This window comes from Mya arenaria, chromosome 4 (assembly GCF_026914265.1).
Source record: "Mya arenaria isolate MELC-2E11 chromosome 4, ASM2691426v1".
NCBI lineage: Eukaryota > Metazoa > Mollusca > Bivalvia > Myida > Myidae > Mya > Mya arenaria.
Genome location: NC_069125.1, coordinates 22378678 through 22399445, shown reverse-complemented (window position 1 = coordinate 22399445; position 20768 = coordinate 22378678). Strand labels below are relative to the sequence as shown.

The window sequence follows — 20768 nt, the reverse complement described above, 5'->3', positions numbered from 1 at the left end:
AAGTAATTTTTTTATGTGGTATTAATTAATACTATATTATGACAATGTTGTGTTTTAACTCAGTGTGTTTATATTTGGTTTTACAATAAATTGAAATATAAAAAACCAAAAGGAGATCCTTATGCCATTTAAAACTTTAAATGATAAAGATACAAATGTGAATCAGTTCTTGTTTTATAACGTACTGTACAACGCAGAGCGCAACTAAGCGTCAATATCTCGCGGTAAGCAGTGGAATCGTGAAATGCACGTACGTTACTCAACAAGTCGCCATTTCAAGTTGTTTTTTTTTAAATATTTCTTTAAAACTTCGGAAATACGAGCTACACATGTTCATTATTCCGTGGTGTATTTTTTTTTTAAATCTGGATGAGGCCGATTTCGGCCCAAAACGTACGATGAATTGTGTACTGTTGTTTAAATATGGTAAACCAGGAACTTGGGCTGCCGGTGAGGGCTGGGCCATATCAAATCATATTCTGAATATTTTTGTTATGTAATTGACTTACGTCAAGGGGAAGTAATGACTCCGATGTTATTTGATGGAGCTATTTGTTGAAGACCTTGAATTTCTTTAACAAAATAGCGTAAACTCTGGTCTTTATATAGACGATGTTTCTTGTTCATAATTTTGTACTAATATACAAAAAATAAATCTGAAATGCAATGCGCTGCTTGGATGATAAAAAGTTGTTTATGAATTAAAGAACAGACATGACATATCATCATTAGTGCGAATTGGCTGTACCTCGGTTATATCTTATAAGTATATGTCTATTTCAATTTAATCGATGCCGATATATATACACTCTGCGAACATTAAATGTTAAATTATGTTAAATCGACATAACCACAACAACAAAAACAACGACGAAAACAACAACAATACTAACAACAACAATATCAACACCAACAACAGGTTTTCATTTATGGTATTTAATTAAATCAAGATCACTCAAGTGATCGCGACCAGTCATTACTAAATTTCTTATGGAAAAAAAGTTTGTTTTGTTTTAGGGTGTATGGTTGTTAAAACATACATCTTTCGAAAGGTCTGTCGGTGTTATCTTTATAACTAAATAACTAATGGACACGAAAGGGAAATGCATTTTGTTTCTTTGCGATATAAACATACAACAATATCATATTTTTATATTCTAGAGCCTCATATGTATTTTTTTACCCTGTGGATATAAAAATGATCCTGTTTTGTACTGAAAAGTGATATGCTTTCGGTAATAACAACTTTAATATAATCTCAACATTTTGGCCGCTAATTTTGCAAAAACAATGCAATGCACAACATATTTGTCAATAATCAAGTGTAGTTTACATTTTTCTTCTTAGACTGCGCTATGTTTGGTTAGAATTGATAAGAAAAAAAAAGGACTTAAAGCGAGTTTCCTTTTCGAATCTGGAGGCTTTTTCAATTTAAGCGTTATTTAAATGCGACAACACAAACCACGTGATTTGACCATGCTGTAGTTAAATGCATAGCAATGTATTCCCAATTTGTGATCTTAAGATAAGGTGATGGGTAAGATAGGGTGAAGGGTAAAATAGGGTGTAGGCTAAGATAAGATGAATGGTAAGATCGGGTGAAGGGTAATATAGGGTGATGGATAAGATAGGGTGAAGGGTAAGATAGGGAGAAGGGTAATATAGGGTGAAGGGTAAGATAGGGTGAAGGGTAAGATAGGGTGAGGTAAGATAGGTTGAAGGTTAAGATAGGGTGAAGGGTGATTTAATTAAGTCTGAAAATTTAATTTTTTTTAGGCAAAATGGTGTTTTCTTTAGGGTTTTGCACTATATTATACAAACAATAGACTCAAATCTAGACACCCTACAATGATTCTTTTCTTGGTACGCGAAATTGAATATGAGATAATAACCTAGATAGTAGAGTTTAAATATAGTTTCTGGCTGATCTTTTTGACTTTATTCCTAACATTATATTATTGTTTGCTGTTTAGTCCTGAAGTCATAGTCTTAAAGATTGACAAACCAAGCTCTAAAAATAGAATCATTTTGATAAACAATTAGTTACTTGAACAGGTAGATGTAGCACTTCAGTGTCACAAAGTGTCTTATTTTGGATAGTGTTTATGGACCAGTTTCAAACAGTTGGATTCTGCTCTAAAAGTTGTCTTTAAATATGTAACAGCGATAAAGGCACGCCCTCAATTGTTGTAAAAGCCTTTTCCTCACTTTATAGCAATAGCTAACATAGGCTAGATGTTTATCAAACCTGGGCATACTGTTCTTCTGTATTAAATGTAGAACAAGTTAAAAACATCAGCACTATGTTCATTTTTGAAATAGTAAAGCACATATCTTGACTGAATTGTTTAACCAATACTCGCAAAAGAAAGCAAGGTTAAAATACGGGTTATGTCTGGTCAAAAACCTTACTTGGTATTTACAAATGGTACAACTAAACTGACACACTAGCGGCTGCATTTTAAAGGACTCATTACCCAAAAGAATGCAAAGTACTCAAATGAGCTTTGCTGTGCCTCCATGCTTTTGCATGATGAAAAATTAACTGTCGCGCTGACGTTTAACTTTATTCGACAAAGACTTCCGTTTGTGCTGCTTGGCTTGTCATTGTAGATTCCACAGCATACTAATAATCTTTATTGGCGCCGCACTGAAGTGCGCGCCTATTATTGGATGGGAATGGGTTTTTTAATTAGCGGTAGGAGCGTTTTTTTTAAATCAGATTGACAGTTGGTTTTTATTGTTATTTTATTATGATTTAAAAAATGCAAATGGATGGCCATAGCATGGATGTTAATAATGCTATTGATGGTTAAAAAGATTGTCTTCAATTTATCTTCAAAACATTATTTCAGAAGAACGACAAATAAGTTTAATAACTGTTACCGATTCGTTTACGTTTTCCGATTGGTTACCTGTAATCATGTGCTGGAAATGTAAAATTGGTGGACCGGTAATTATGTGATTGCGAATAATTATATTATATTTTGTTTTGTTATGTTTACTGAATTAGTAAACCATAAGCTAAGATATTTTTTTTAATTTTATCGATATCGGAATTAAATGTTCATTTTACTTTATTTGTTAATGTGTTGAAGGTGACATTAGTAAAATTTCATAACGATTGTCCCGAGTTGTTTTAACTAAAAACAGTACACAGTCAGCGCACAAAATGATTAATCGAGTCAGTCATGTGATATGATGTTTTCGCGGGAACTTCACAAATCTTACACTTTGAAAAGAACATTTTTTCCTTAGCTTGTTTGCGTAATTTTATACTCGTTGACCGTAACTTTTCATTATAACAAATGCATAAACTATTAAACGGCGCCCTTTGATGCTTTCCAAAAATAAATAATAAAATAATAAAATTTATCATTGATGATTAGATTCCAACCATTTTGGGACTTGTATGGAAAGTGTTGTTAGAGTTAAAAGTGCTCATGTATCGATCAATATTCCAAGGGGCTCTAATTCTTAAACACACCTGAATAAGTGAATGTATTTTGGACTTTGTACATTAGTTTTTAGTCTAGGTATTTTAATATTAGCAATATTTATTTGATTTTTTTTTGTAAAACTGTTAGTAAATAGCATTTGTTGTTGTTTAAGTTTGTTGCTGGTTTCTTTTTCGGTGGTTGTAACAAAAGCATACTTATGTGTGCCCGTTGGATTATTCTTCGTTTTAGGCCCTTTCCATGCTAAGTTCTAATGGACAAGACAACTGTGATTCACACCTACTTTCTTTTTTTTCTTTAGATATATCTGTTAAAGCTGCACTCTCACAGATTGGCAGTTTTGACTTTTATTTTATTTTTTTTGTCTCAGAATCAGCTTATTTTGGCACACATGCTTTCAATTCAGTCATATAAGACAACACACCAAAGAACAGACCTCACTGGTTTGCAAACCTGCCGAAAAAATCATTTTTCTTAAAGCGTTAGTAACACTTTTAGTCATAAACGTCAATTTCGAACGTAAATATGAAAAACTGCGTTCTGATATTTTCTGGTGTATCTTATACCACTGGTTTCCAGACATTTACGCACAAATTGGCTCATTCCCAGAAAAAAATAAAAAAAATGTCAAAACGGTCCATTTGTGAAAATGCAGCTATAATTCAGTGAGTTGGATGTTTATCTGTTGAAGACGTCCGTGTTCAAACGTTCAGATTTGACCTATTTCTATTAATGACCTAAATGGAATGTACTGGAACGATAGTTTCATAGAATTATGTCTCCCCCATTCATGGGAAGACATATTGTTTTTTCCCTATCCATCAGTCCGTCCGTCAGTCTGTACGTCACACTTCGTTTCCGCTCATTAACTATAAAACGGTCAAAGGTCAAGGTCGCGGTTACCTTCAGGTAAAAAAAAAAACGATATGTTGGCGGTGACCTTAAGCTTAAAAATGGTTTCTGCTCAGTAATTGAAGAACGGAGGTACCCAAGAACTTCATACTTAGTATGCACGTTGGTCATGACTAGTAGATGACCCCTATTGATTTTGTGATCAGTCTCTCAGTCAGTCAGTCAGTCAGTCAGTCTGTCAGTCAGTCTGTACGTCATACTTCGTTTCCGCTCAATAAATAAAGAACGCTTGCACCCAGGAACTTCATACTTTATATGCTAGTTTGTCATGACTAGTAGATGACCCCTATTTTGTGATCAGTAGGTCAAAGGTCAAGGTCGCAGTAGATGTTCACTAATTAATACGGGTGAATAAACCAAACTTCACTGTTGGTTCGTCTCCAGTCCAAAATTACAAATTTCATGACCATCATTTACTTTTTTCTCAGCTAAGACCAAACAATAGGGGAGGCTAGCGCTTTTTCAAAAAAAGCAATCTCTAGTTTGTATTTTATTACAATGGAAGAAAAGTTAATTAGGAATATTGATCGTCGTATAATAATCACTACAAATTTATAAACCCGTAAACAGGTATATACGGAATCCTATATGGTCATCGCGACCCCACACCTCGCCTTATTGATTAATAAAACGCTACATTTGTTTGTTACATTTTTGTATCTTCTTTCTTTCAAATTTGTAGTACTTCATTTAGGCAAACGTTTGTGTTTTCATTTGAAATTCGATAAAAAAGAAGCGAGATTTTACATTTACTTCGGTGCATCTTTTTAATAAGTCTGTCTAATGAAAAACGCGATATTTATTGTTGCACTGACTCATTTTTTTTCATTGACTTCCTAAAGGTTTTACTATATAAGTACTGTACACATTGAAAACAAAGATGCGATATTTGACATTTGATAAGTTTCATAAGTTTTTTTTCTGGGTTAAAAAAACCGCGATATTTATCGTTGCATCGGCGCATCTTTTTCATTGACTGCTTAGGAGTTATACTACATAAAGTACTGTGCACATTGAACACAAAGCGACATTCTAATATGATCCCGTAGGTTTATCTGGTGGCTATATCAGTGTATGTCGGGATGAACGTCACAAATAATGAAACTTCACGTGAATGATTAGAATCAAGCCTGGTTGTACATTAACATCGGCATTAACATTAACATTAAGTACATAGAAATTCTTGTTTGCACTTCATCGCATATACATAAAACACGTTTTCAGCCGCATTCAAGATGGCTGACTGGCGGCAACATTTTGTCATAATTTTGTGGAGCAAATATTTTTAAGCATTGTTTAAAATTCTAATTAATTAGAGCATCATCAATCAATTTTGATTAATATATTTGTGTTATATGTTGTGGTCTATGGATTGGGGTAGGGCTGTGTGGTGTGAGACATACGAATATCATGTTATATAATCATGTTGCGTTTGTTTTTCCATGCCATATGGTAAGACTCATTCGCCGACGAACGCCATTCAACAGATACAGCACCACTGACAGACAATCGGAACATATCGGCCCTCTCCGCCAAAGTGTAAAATGAAAAACAAAAAACAAGCTATCCTGTATATACCGTTTTTCGTTTTTCCTTTTTAATGATTAAAAGTAAAAATCGAAAAAGGAACATTCAAATCATTTTTCGTTTTTCTTAAGACTGAATAGAAAACCAAAATCGAAAGGCTTTTTCTTTTCCATGAATTCAATTTTACTAACGGAAATCAAGACAAGAAATTGATTAATTAATACCGTTTTTCGATTTTTGTTTTACAAAGCGCAAAACGGAAAACGAAAAACGAGTGGCGCTGCGGTTTCCTGTTTTCACATGTACTTGATGACGTCACCATATATGGTAACACCTACTAAACTACACAAGGGGCGATATTTCAGATGCCTTTCAAGAATTTAACGTGAAGTTAACACAGATTTATTTATGATGTGAGTATTTTTGTCAAATATATTGTAAGATTTTGTACCTGCAGCATGATTTAATAATTTACCGCGCTGAGGCGGAGTTGGGTTGAATGTGTCATTGCAATCAATCAGCGAAACAAAATTCCCAAGACGGTGGGAAGACAACCCTCAAACCCAATCGCCCCACCCCCAACCCCGCCTCAGTTATGAATTCCTGGACCGCCACTGTTATTGACATCAGTATGTAATACTACACATGTGCAATAAACTAAAACAACAATCTGAAACGTAGTCTCTAAGAACTATTGTTTAAAAATGTATGCTACTTAAGACGTCATTAACTATGTAAGGTCACTGTCTAACGTATAGAACTTCTCCAGACCTACTTTCACTTTCACTTTGGCATGCTGACAGGATTACATGTAAGCCGAATTGTAACAAGGCATGTATTCCAATGCTCGGTTCATTATTAAATCATGCTACAGGTACAAAATATTACAATATAATTGATAAAAAATACGTTGGATTCTTGAAAGGCATCTGGAAAAATCGTCCCTTATACGAGGGGGAGTCAATAAGTTCGTGAACGAGCGTTTTAAAAAAACAAATGCGCGTTTGCGTGTAATGAAATTTAATATACACAATAACAAATATGTTTTCAAAACATGTACAAAAAATAAATGTGAATACAATAACAATTACTAATATAAATGAAAAATACAAAATATCATTTACTTGAAGATAATCCTAGTGTGGGTATTTTAAAAGGTCAGCGCACCGTTGTTATTTATGGTATGACGTCAAAACTTCGTATATACATGATCGACACGTCAAAGTGACGTCAGTAAAAGTCTCACCTGAATCACACGCTCTTTTCCCGCAAAAATGACGTACTTTATTTAAGGATTAAAATTCGACATGTTGCATTTTATCGGGGTATGGTATGCAATGGGGCTGTTCAAAATGGGTGGAGTCCGAAGGACTCCACCAACATTTTGAACTGCAACATGTCGAATTTTAATACTTATATTTACATTCATTTAAATCTACATTTCTGCTAAAATAAATTGATATTTCAAGAGCATTTTCTCTTTTCTTTCTCTCGTTGTTCTCAACGGTGGGTAAATTAGAACAGCTATCGTAACCTAATTGTATACGACAATGAATGCACAGATAAAATAGTTCCTTATTTATATGTTTATTTTCTATCTTTTCAAGGTCAAGAATATTATGAATACGTATTTTTGCATACAATGTGTGTTTTCGGTCCGTTATCGTGGTGTATTAAAACGCAAAAACCCGGGCGTTATCGGTAGAAAACGGTCATTATTCAGTAAATTCACGTGCCGTTTTTTTGTTTTACATATGCGCTTTCAGGGCCCGCATCATAACAATGAAGGCTGAGCGACCTGATTTCTGACCGAAAGTTGGTCAACGATGCAAACTTTTGCACAAAAACATATTTTAGAATATATAATGTAGCTGCATACAAATACCAAAACAGGAAATAAACCACAAAAGTCATATAACTTACATATTTTCTGCTGAGTTGTCTTTTCATGGCAAGCTGATGTGTTTACCAAATAGTTTTTTTTCTGCAGTTGTTTTGACTATTAAAAGCACTAACTTATGTCTAAAACGACTAACTCCTCCGAACTTTTAGTTATTTCTGTCGATTTTATTCAGAACATACGACTTATATGGACATGATTCCACTATGTCGTATGCAATAAACAAAGAAATTTCAAATAGTTTTTTCTCTGATGCTGAAGATGCTGTACATTTTATCAAGAACATGTTTACAAAATTTTCAGGCTTGAATTAGTTATCAAAACAAATTATGGTTAAAGTAGGACTGAATAGGTAATTAATTGATTACCCAATAGGTATTGTGTGTAAATAATCCCAGTAATCCAGTCAATTTTCGAAAAACAACACTTTCAAAACGAATGAACACTGCAAAAAATGGCGTCGAAACAAAATGCAGCTGCCGAGTTATGTTGCGGCCCGAATCGAGCTTAATGTAAAACTTTTTCAATGACATCACCCATGACGTCATACAAGCACCCGTTAAAGAGATTATTTTGAACTAACTGTTTTTGCATTTTCGTGACATTTAACAGCATTTTTAAACACAAACGTTTCTTCAACTGTTCCATCCATCATGAAATTATCTACATTAAAATCAATCAAATAATCGTTGCTTATTTTGTTTTAACTGCTTTACTGCAGATTTCAATTTTGCATGTTGCCAATAATTGTACTACGATTTCATTAAAAAAAAATAGTTCCGTAGTAAATATGCCCCGCCCCTTGGTATTATTGCGCCCAATGACAGGACAGAAGTATCGAACAAACGCACGTGATATCGATGGGAAATGCCATTGCACTTTATACAGAAATAAAGTGCAATTGATAAACAACAAGAGAATATCAACAATACTGCAATCAAAAGTTGAAATTCTTACCGAGACACGTAAGAAACTTTTATTATTATTTAATGTTTAATGTTTATTTTTCATTTTGTACACAAACTTGCACGTGGGGGATCTGCACGCGCAGGGTATTGCGCATGCGTGTGAACCTAATTTGCATATCTATTAATAGCTACAAGGTTTTCCTTAATTGACTTATACAAACGATGATCATTGTGTACATATTTGTGAGCACTGGTGTCATGCTTGTTTCGCATCCACATTCACTTAAATGTATACAAACACATGTTTCCATCAGAAATGAATAAAAAAAATCATTGATATTCAGTCTCTGCCTGATTTCGAGTATGAATTGAATGTTGTAAATTTTAAGGTTTAAATTTTTCGTAAATGCTGAAAAATTAAATAACATTTCTCTTATTACAGTCTTATATTTAGTTTATTAAATAAACGGAAAATAAAAACACACAACAGGCACCTTAAATATGCCCCGCATTCAAATTGTCGGAAACTGCTTCTCATCACAAGCTAATCAGAACAATGTAAGTACCCTCTTTGCGCCCCTATTAGATACACTATATGTGACGTCACACATGTAAGAAATATATCGACAATAGCAGCTTGAGCTGTAGTTATATAAAATGTGAACAATTTTAGTAGATATTTAAACACGTATAAATAATTCAATAAAAACGTTTAAAAACTGTCGGAAACTGCTTCTCAACCAGTAACGAATAAACGGAAGAAAAGAACGTGTCTTTGTGCTAAGCAGTTTCATAATATTTTCTAAGCCTTGGTACATCAACAAGACAAGATTTAAGATTGGCATAATTTACCAATCATGGCAGTAAACAGTTTGTCCTTAGGTATTTGTAGTGAAGAAAGTACATGAGGGTATGACAACGATTCAAACTCTGAAAACAAGCCGTAAATACACGTGTATAGGAAACTAGACAGGTGGCAGGCAAACGACGAGGAAACTAGGACCCCCCCCCCCCCCCCCACACACACACACACAAAAAACAACAACACAACAACACTAAATACCACTAATATCGTAGATAAAAAGTGTCAAAACCGGTAGCTACCATATTTGTTTTGACGAGTTTTTATTTTCTGTCATTCTGTCTACCGACTCAACTAATAATTTCTCATTTCTCATTTTGCTTTCGCTCTTGTTGGACTATATTAATTAATATATATAACTTCAGATGACAATCACCACGGTTACAGGTTCAGATGACGAATACCATTGTTACAAGTTTAGATGACGAATACCACGGTTACAAGTTTAGATGACGAATACCACTGTTACAAGTTTAGATGACGAATACCACGGTTACAAAGGTCAGATAACAAACACTACTGTTACACGTTTAGATGACGAATACCACTGTTACAAAGGTCAGATAACAAACACTACTGTTACAAGTTTAGATGACGAATACCACGGTTACAAAGGTCAGATAACAAACACTACTGTTACAAGTTTAGATGACGAATACCACTGTTACAAGTTTAGATGACGAATACCACGGTTACAAAGGTCAGATAACAAACACTACTGTTACACGTTTAGATGACGAATACCACTGTTACAAGTTGAAATGACGAATACGATGGCGAACACCACTGTTACAAGTTGAGGGAGAGGGAGAGGGAGGGAGAGGGAGAGGAAGAGGGAGGGAGGGAGGGAGGGAGAGAGAGAGAGAGAGAGAGAGAGAGAGAGAGAGAGAGAGAGAGCCCTTTAAGGACATGTGCTAGAACTTGGGGAACATCCTGGTATACTGTTGTCCAACAATGTTCCATAAGAGCAAAGAGCAGTCCCTGACAAAGATCAGTGTGTCGGAGCATGTTGCATACTTGTCACGCCCTCCACACCATTGGTAGTCGAGAGGTGGTGTTTTTCGATTTTCATGCAATATACTCTTCTTGTATCAGTGCGACAACAAAGTATTCGTTCCGTTGTTATTCCGCGTGACTGATTTAACTCTGTACGCTCTTTTAAGGAAAATTCTGGTCGATAATTTACGTAAGTGGTTGTGCTACTTTTGTGAAGGTTGTGCAATAGAGCATTTAATAGATATACTGGTAATCAATGATATACCCTGCAGACTATTTATCGGCTATCAGCTTTTTTAGAAATCAATGAAAAGAAGCTCACGTTAAAAACATGTATTTGATACGATTTCATAATATATTACACCTGCGATGAATATAATATATTGAATTGTCATGTAATACAAAAAAAAATTAAACGAATTAAGGAAAATTGTAATGAATCTTAATAATAAACTACCTTGACTTGTTTAATATATTTTAGTGTTTCATGACGACGAAAGTCAGAATCTTTTTTTATGATATGCTTACTTTTGGTAGGAAAAATAAGTCAAAGCAAATTTAGATAAAAATGCGCTGGCAAAAGCGCATGCCTTCTAGGTTACGCTGTCTTGACGCCATAAAAACAAGTTGCGTTTCTCCTTATTTCGAATAAAACTACGGCCTGCCGAGATTATTTTTAACGTTTATTTTGATCACTGGTTTTAACTTTCGTAAAAAAGTTGTTGGTTATGTTTGTGAAGAAGTGGACGAATATACAGGACGAATAAAAGTAAGCAGCATGTGGTAAAAACTTTGAGTTTCGCCATGAAATACCAAATTACTATCTTAACAAATTATAACCCTTCTAGAAACAATAACGAACATACCTGTACTACTCGTCGGTTGTTGCTCTGAAACAAAAGCAAAAGCTATTGTTTTTGTTGAAAATAAGCATAAACAATTCACATGTGTTAATTCCAAAAATAAATAACAATAGTAAGAAGGGTGCATATTAAGTATGTAATGACCCTTTCGTTCTTATTGCTCAAAAAAGCGGACAGTCATTTTTCTCTTTTAGCCGACCTGTTAATAATATCCACTTCTGAGTCTCAGGGGGGTCCAACGTGTTTTGTGTTTTCCGAATTTTAAGTGAGGGAAATGTGTGATGCGGAATAAAATGGCGGTGTTTGAAGGGATTTTGGTTTTTCGGGAGGACATTTTTACCTGGTAAGTGAGTTATTTAAATTCTCTCGCATTATAGATACGCCTACTCGGAGGCCGCACATGTAAGTTTCCCTCAGTTCTTTAACCTATATTTCTAGTGGCCTTAACAAAAAGGTTATTGAATGTATAAGCTGACCGATTGCTTGTTAACAAAGTGAAAGTAGAAAACTGCGTGACTTGAAACTGTGTTTTTAGTCAAAGTGTACCATTCTTTTACCGATTTTAGCTATTTTTCATTGATGTTTGCAATTTTTTTTTCGACGACTTGTGCACTCACATCCATGAGCACTATACGGCCGATTTTTGCATGTTTAAACATATTTAATGCTGAGCAAAGAATTTTTATGCATTTTTTTTGTGTGATGCAGAATCAGAAAACGCGTGTGTTTATAAAAGTGTAATTAAGACACGAGCTGTAAGACATGTTAATATTAATTTAATTAGGCAATTGGACACCCTGAGTATGCGGATATAACTTATAATTTATTTATGTTGAGAACTTTTTCAAACACAATTTAATGATTTACTATACAAAAATACGACGTCATCAACACAAATGTTAGCTTCGTCATTTAATGGCAAACTTCTATTTTAACAAATTCTAACAAAAGTTAGCTTCGTTATTTAATGGCAAACTTCTATTTTAATAAATTCTATCATTTTTGATCATTTTTTAACAAACCTGTGACACCCGTCGGATGATGCCCTGAAAGAAAACATATTGAACATTTGTGTCAGAATTACAAACTTACATACGTCATGTAATTAAAAAACACGCACACAAAACAACAAGAGTTCTTTAGTACCCATTACATAAAATTAGTGAAAAAATCAAGTTACCCCATGTTTGGAGATATTTCTTAAATGTGAAGCTATCTGGTACAGTAGTTTGACGTCATCAATTATTAGTTATTATTTACCGTTTTCCACACATGCAGGTTGGCTTGACCACGAGCCCTGTTCTGAACATACGGCCGTTGCAGGTACTGTTCCGTTAACCAAATGGCGCCTTCGTTACAACGAACAAGAAGAACACACCCAGGCCAATTTTGATTACCTAAAACTTTTCCATTGACCACCTCTCGGAATAAAAGACACTCTGGAAATAATTATCCAGCTCTGAATTACAATAGACTTATTTTTTAGTTTTCATGGCAAATACCTTTTTAACTTTCTGTTTCTACCAAGAACATGCTTTAGAATGATAACACTGTATAGCCAGGCTTAAATACATGACAACGCACGCACACACAAATACAACAACCTTTAACTTGAAGGCTGCAGTTAAAGCATGTTTGGTATCCGCCGACATCAGGACAATACTTCCGGCATTTCTGGGTTTTCTGTGTACAGGTAAAATAATTAAATAATAATCATAATTGCTCATTCATTTAAAAAGATAAATAGAACAAAATCAGGCCACATTGAAGTGCTTTATATATTTTAATAAGCTTTCTTCAAAGTTGTTTATAGTGATAGTTAATCAACTTTAGCAGAAGACAAAATAACATGACCTTCTTTGACAACCGCGAACTACAGTAAATGAATAAATCTGTAGAACTGTCATTAAATAACACGTATCCGAATGGATTTTTTTTTATTGCGATAATTCTACTTCACTTTCGGCCGACATTTGACAGCCATCTAATAACGTCATAAACGTTGTAAAAGCCGTCCAATGAAAATCCTTCTTACATTTAAAACAACCGAGTGCGCGGTCAAGGTCAAAATTGCAAGTGAAAGCGCTTTAAGCGTTGAAAGACTTTCGGCCTGCCACGTTTTGTAAGTTTGGTCATGCTATTGTAAAACAAATTAACGTAAACATCTAAAGATGTATATGCATGCTCATGAATTCCTTCGCAAATACTTTTAGATTTGTATGCTGAAACTGAATTAAATCAAAACCATGGAGTATCAGTCACTCGAAAATTTAATTTAACAAGTTTGGAGTAATAAAAAATTGCAATTGCATATGAAACCTTATCTGGAACCTTGGTTTCACAAACAATGCACTGCCTCAGCATTTATAGGCATTCTTAAGTCAAATCTATTCTACAATTCAAACATGACTGAGTCGTAATTAATTTACTACCAGGGTATGGCCGCTAAACCAAATGTATCTAACAAAATGCATTGGACATGCTAATAAAGTTTAGAGCAGCACACAATATAACCGACAATACTCTTACATCCGCATTAGAGACTACACCTAACAAGCTAGCTACGGTACGCCCTTCGGATATTCCTTGGATGAATAATGATATTAGGAAACTCATAAGAAAACGTAATAAAAACTGCATAAAGAAGCAAAACTACTAAATTTTGAAATCTCATGGGCAAACTTTCGACAATACGGAACGATGTTAAATAAATAAGAAAATCTAAAGCTGAATATGAACATAAACTCATTCAGTTAAATTCAAACACGACTGATGTAAAGACATGGTTCAAATTAACAAAGCAATTAACCAATAAGCAACAGCCAAATGTACCAACATTCTTATACAATGGTAAAAAAACAGATAATGACCAAGAAAAAGTTGAACTCCTTAATGATTTTTTCTGCTCACAATCTCCTTTGGACGATAAAGACATCCCTCTTCCGGATCTTTCTATCTCTGGTACATCATTGAGTGCATTATAACCCCTAAGGACATTTCAGATGCAATCATGTCCATGGACTCAAGTAAGGCCAAAGTTTTGATCGCATCAGTCCCCGTTTGTTAAGAGAAGATGTTACCGTTCTGTCACATCCTGTGTCACAGTTTTAAACAAGCTTATAAGTAGATCTATTTTTCCCTATGACTTGAAATTGGCAAATGTTACACCCTTTTTAAAAAAAATCTGATCCGTCAAACCCTGTAAACTATAGACCTATTTCTCTTTTGATCGCATCGGAAAGGTAATGGAGCGATGTGTCCACAAATATGTTTACAACTATTTTCTCGAATAGCATTCTTATTTCGTTCCAATCTGGCTTTATTAAAGGAGATTCTACCACCAATCAATTGGTTTATATCTACAATGATATTTGTTCTGCTATTGATCAAGGAAAAGAAGTAAGAGCAGTCTTTTGCCATATATCTAAAGCGTTTGATCGGGTTTGGCACAAGGGTCTTCTTCACAAACTTGCACCTCTTGGTATTCAAGGTAGACTTCTGCGATGGTTTGAATCGTATTTGTCTTCTCGTAAACAATGTGTTATCTTTGCAAATGCCTCTTCCGAATGGTGTTCAATTTCAACAGGAGTTTCTCAAGGCTCGATCATCGGACCCTTACTCTTTCTGGTTTACATTAACAATTTGTCAATTTTATTCAGTCTGATATACGTCTCTTTCCTGACAATACTAGTTTGTACATAATTGTTGACTCTCCAACAACTGCAACTCACCAACTCAATAACGATCTTAAGAAGATAAACTCCTGGTCAAAGTCGTAGCTTGTCGCCTCACTCCCAGTCAAAACTGGATTCATGCTCTTCTCAAGAAAACAGCATCAGCCGTATCACCCTCCTCTCCTATTCAACAACTGCTTAATCACAACAGTAAAATCTCACCAACATCTTGGTCTTACATTTATGAACGACGGGCGTTGGGTAACTCATATATCTACATCTCTACAAATGAATCACCACGTTTCTCCAAGCTATCTATCAGATATCTATCGATCCAAACTCAAGATCGCTATCGCCTGTGTAATGCTAGTGACACTCCTCCTGTCCACGCAAGGACTCAGTTGTTCAATTTGTTTCCTACCGGCAACTATCCGAGATTGGAATTATCTTTCTCACCCTACACGTCAAGGCCCGTCAAATAACAAGTTTTAAACAAACACTGAACAAAAATATTCGTAAACCAACACCACACTACAATGTTGGCTGAAGAATTGGGGAGATTCTCCATACTCGCCTTCGACTTGGAAGTAGTTCTCTTAGCTATGACCTACATCGCAAATCAATAGTTGACTCGGCTCTCTGTGAGTGTGGGTCAATTAAAACTGTTAAACATTGCTTTCTGGAGTGTAATATATATAACACAATAAGCGTTAATATGTTATCTGCCATCCCTTGTCCGCCAACAGTAGACAACCTTCTTTATGGAAACGAACACCTTACACTCGAGTAGAATAATACTTTTTTCTTAATGTTCACCAATACACGCTTGCCTCAAAACCGTTTTTGCAGTTAACCACATGATGACTGGGAACACAGTTGCAAGCCGCTCTATAATTACAAAATGTCCCAAATATCTAGTTAGATCTTGACTTATAGTTATATTGTTTTTATTACACCGTATGTTAGGCCTAAAAAATAAATTGTTTGGTTTGGGTGACATCCTTTTCAAAAATAGGTAGGGTAGGTAGGCTTTTTTTTATTTTTTTTTTATTTTTTTATAAGGCTTTATATAAGAATGATATTTTCATCATTGGAAAACGGTGTTAAATTTATCTTCTGTATAAGATTTTAAGGTTTTAAAATTCATATTGAACAGCAATTAAAAACATTTTTTGTTTAGTTTTTCATTAATTTTTTTCAAATTGACTATAAAAACGGTAGGGTCGGTGCCTATTCCGTAGGTAGGGTCGGGCTACCCGAACCAAATGTATTTTTTGGTAGGCCTTATTTAACAACGAAAGTTATTTATACAGTATTGATCTTGACCAATTCAATAAGTTTACCAAGTGTTTGTAACTATACCAAACGGTTGAAAGGGATTTACATAAGCTGCTACTGTACAGCTTGTTTCCCGATTTACATCATTATTTATGCGGATTTATTTTTGTGTAGTGTATGTACAATGTTATGATACTGAATACATATTGTTTAAACTAATAAAGTTTATGTTTAAGGTGTCATTCTACTATGACAAGATCCTGGCGTTAAATTCCTCTGGATGGAATCACCCACATACTATCTTGCCTGTATGTGTTGATGTATCTTACTATTGCTCTCACCCTATGTCACTCGTGGACAAAATGAGCATATTCATGTCAGTGGTTTATGAATATGCAAAATGCTCAAGACTAGGGGTGAAATTATTAATACAAACTGAGAAATATTCCATCACTTTCCATTCCATTCGGTATTACATGACTATTCCACAAATCGTAGCATGCCACACTTTCAGCGCTTTGATTTTAATTGTAAAAGTGTAAATATGCATTTAGTAATGGTTAAAGGAAAGGTTGTTAGTATGTACACACCTTTGTTGGGTATAAATTTTCGTTAAACGAAACATCAACGCTCAACTTTTTTTTTCGTTCCGATTCGTTACGAACCATTCAATCGAGCATACGTGAATGACAGACATTTGGCCTTTTGCAAGTCATTAACGTTCGATTGAATGGCTCGTAATGTGTGTATTAAGCAGTTCAAATCACCTTCCAGCAGTCCTTTCAGTACTTTGATTCCTAATGAAAACAAGCAGTGACCATTTAATAGGCCCTTCTTAATATTGCCTAATGAATATTCATGTTTATCTCAGAGTGAGGCTTTCTAAACAAGCAATCTAGCTGCTTCCCTAGAAACATGTATAGTTGACCATGGCGGAAGCATTAGCACCAGCATCTTATAGTCATCATGATTTGGATTTAATACCACAGTTAACCTTCAGTTTTATTGAAAATTATGTGAAAGATAACAAAACAAGTTCTGGAGAAAAATCGATTGATAAAGGTTTTAAATACTATAGTGAGAGCTACATCCAGGATCTCAAAGGTATGTTACTTTATGTTGTGTTACATTCATTGTTTATGTATACTGACCAGGCCTGTAAATTGCAAACCATTGATACAGAGCTGTAAAGATTGATCATTCAGAGCCCTTTTATAATCATCTTAACCCTCTATCCCTAATATATTATGTAATAAGTGGGCAGCTATTCATACTTTTACAACCTAAGCCAGAGGGCTGATCAATACACATACCTGGGGGTTCTCTAATTACAAGGAGTGATCTGATGGTCAGAATAATTCAGTGGTTGATTTACCATAGTTCTCATAAAGCTTTTATCTAGTTATATTGGTTTGTAGTTTCACCATACAAAATGTGATGTGTTTATTTTTTTTGTTGCAGTTTCAAAAACAGATAATGGGTGTCGATTGGATGGAAAATGTTACAGATCCCAAAGGAAAAATGAAAACCCACACCAGTTAAACGTATGTTTATTAAAACAATTCAACAAACATGATGACACATGTACAGAGGCAATATATCAATATAAAATAACAAATGAAGAAATGCAATATACATTTTTTTGTTGTTTTTCTCTCAAGTCAATGCGTTTATAAATTAAAATAAACATCCATAATGATATAATTTTATAATGAATGAACTGCAGGTATCCTTCAAGAATGACGAGAATATAGAGATCACAAGCTCATGGTGTTCGTGCCCTATTGGTTTGACAGGTGTTTGTGGTCATGTAGTGGGAGCACTCTACACAATTGCCAAATACAAAAAGTTGGGGTTAGGGCTTTACCTAAAGATGTAGCCAAAACCTCTCAGCAACAAACCCATCATGTACCAAGGGGACCTCAAATAAAGGGCCAAGCAGTTCAAGACCTGCAAGTTTCTGGCTATTCCAAACGGGTAACAGATGAAACAGCCACAGTTCCAGACAAATGCAAAGTATGATGAAAATCCAGTATAGAATGAAACTAATGAACTATTTAATGAAAACCTAGTGATGCCAAACTTTTCAAGTTGAAGTTGCTGGTTGAGAAATTCATTTTCAACTTTCTGGTCAGCCAGCTCTTTTTGCAGCCTCTCAATTTCAATAGTATCTTTTTGTATTAGTGTCTCTGTGAATTCAGCAGTTGAACTTGATGCTTGTTGAGGTAGACTGTCATCACCAGTTGACACCTGAACACTGAAAACAAAATGAATACATATACATGTGCATGTATTAAGTTTGTTTACATTAAACATTACAGCTTATTATATCACATTTATTTTTCATTTTGATGTGTAATATGCTCATTAAATATAATACTTGCATATGTGTTATTTTACTTTTTTTTAAATACCTATAATCTGCCAAGATCTTCCTCTTCAATGCTCGCCTCTTTGGTTTGTCACTGCTCCAATCAAACACAGACGGTACAGAAGTTGGCTTGAGACACTTCCGGACTGGTGTCCATGCCCTATAATCTTCTTGTTTAAAATGTTTTGAACAAACAACCGTCATCTTGGTGATCTGAAATCAAATACTTGTTTATCAATGCTGCTTAGCATAAATACGGTATTGCTAAGTGTCTGCACTGACCCACATAACTTTATTGCTAAGCATAGTTTATGTTTCTTTTTGATTGTTTATTACTAATATTTATTTTGAAATGACATGCTTAAGTGTTACTTTTTAAAAGCAATTCAGCCTATGAACATGTGTCTTATAGCAAATGTTTTCATTACATTGTCAGACAAATAGCCTTAGTTTAATAGAAAACAAATTGAATTTACCTTAAAATGTTCTCCTACATCTCGTCTTATTTTCACAATCCATTTCTTTTTCATAATTGCATCTTTAGGTACTTTATGGAAGTGTATGCTATTATCATACCTAGAATCTGAGTTACATAAAGGTACACAGCAATGTAAAGCAGATTTTACACTGAGTTGCTTCGTGCTTGGGCTTATCAGGTGGTCAGCCATTGTGTTTAGATTCTTGTTTAGCTAGCCTCGCTCTGGTTATGGAATGCAAGGTATGCATATAATTTGAGAGAGGCCTATGAGTTTTAGTACGTCAGTTACTTATCATTTACCTTTTTTTGCACGTAAAGAACGAAACCATTGTTTAAGAATATTTGATGGGCTAACACGTCCGAACTTATTTCATGTGGTGATACTTGATATTCTGATTATGTGTAACGAAGATGCATATGCACAAAAAACCTATTAACAGTACATAGAGTAACGTCATAATGACGTCGTTGAAATTGTGTCTAAGCCCGGTGCGCGCTTATGTTTATTTTGAAAGAGAGAGCAGGCTTAAATTTCAAAACAGTGAAACTATCAAATTGTTATTTCACTGTTTGAAACAATGAAATATAATTTTTATTTCACTTATAAATCTCTATAAACCACAGGAAAGCACATAAAAGTTATCTGATGCTAGGGAAATATTATTTTTAAATAGTCAAAATTTATCTTCTTACAAGGTCAAGTGGATATTTTGGATGAATAATGTATACCATTGTTCATTAAAAAATCTGACGACAAGCATAAAGACTTTTTGTTACCTAACGTTTAACTAAGTGAATGATACTTCTGAAAGATATCAGGCAAACCTTTTCCAAATCCGCTTGGAATTTTTGCCTCTGAATATATGCACAGTTCATTAATTCCAATGTTCCACCATTTGTCTGATTGCGGGCTTGGTTGAACAAGTAACACATGTGAGATCTGCTGTTGTATCCCACCATTTCACGCCATGGGCAAAGGGCGCATTTTTTCTTACACGTATGGTAACAAATTCCATGTAGAATGCTAACATGGCCAGGTTCCCCATTTTTAGCTTCACACCGTTCAAAGTATAAACCAGATAAAGATTGAAAGAGGAAAACAACGGCTATGCTGAGTGCTACTACCAAACGAACTATGATAACCGCACTCATTGTTGGTATGTTTTCCTAAATAAAGTATAAAAAGAACCTGGAAAACCTGAGACACGTATTTCTTAGCGATGTTATGCTAAATATACATGGATACGCTGGCATGTCGTAAAAACAATACGCTCGAATTGATAAACGGTTGCGCGACGAAAACATCTCCCATATAACGAAGCAAAACAATAGCTCTTTTCAAATTGCTAATTTAAAAGTAACGATCGTTGGAAACTTGCACTTAAAAATGAATTTATGAATGTACCCTGCATGATGATAAATAGACGGAACAATGCTTGCATCTCTGTTTCATGATAGCATTATTTATTCCATTGATTTTATAGGGTTTTGTATGGACTCTTGAGCTTTAGTTGGCATGTTTGTAACGGTTTTTCATCAAT

At 34.6% G+C, this 20768-nt stretch overlaps 2 protein-coding genes across 2 annotated transcripts; one reads left to right on the top strand and one right to left on the bottom strand.

The window, feature by feature from the left end:
• Nucleotides 1-17272: 17272 nt before the first annotated feature.
• Nucleotides 17273-18418, top strand: LOC128230070 (uncharacterized). Its single transcript, XM_052942067.1, has 3 exons — nt 17273-17482; nt 17840-17922; nt 18105-18418. Exons 1-3 carry the CDS (start codon nt 17308-17310, stop codon nt 18255-18257), a joined length of 411 nt encoding a protein of 136 aa, XP_052798027.1. The 5' UTR covers nt 17273-17307; the 3' UTR covers nt 18258-18418.
• LOC128230695 (uncharacterized) lies at nt 18322-19369 on the bottom strand. The gene is made up of 4 exons (XM_052943138.1): nt 19226-19369; nt 18793-18962; nt 18386-18635; nt 18322-18342 (listed from the first exon to the last, which is right to left on the bottom strand). Exons 1-4 carry the CDS (start codon nt 19277-19279, stop codon nt 18322-18324), a joined length of 495 nt encoding a protein of 164 aa, XP_052799098.1. The 5' UTR covers nt 19280-19369.
• Between the last annotated feature and the right edge of the window lie 1399 nt (nt 19370-20768).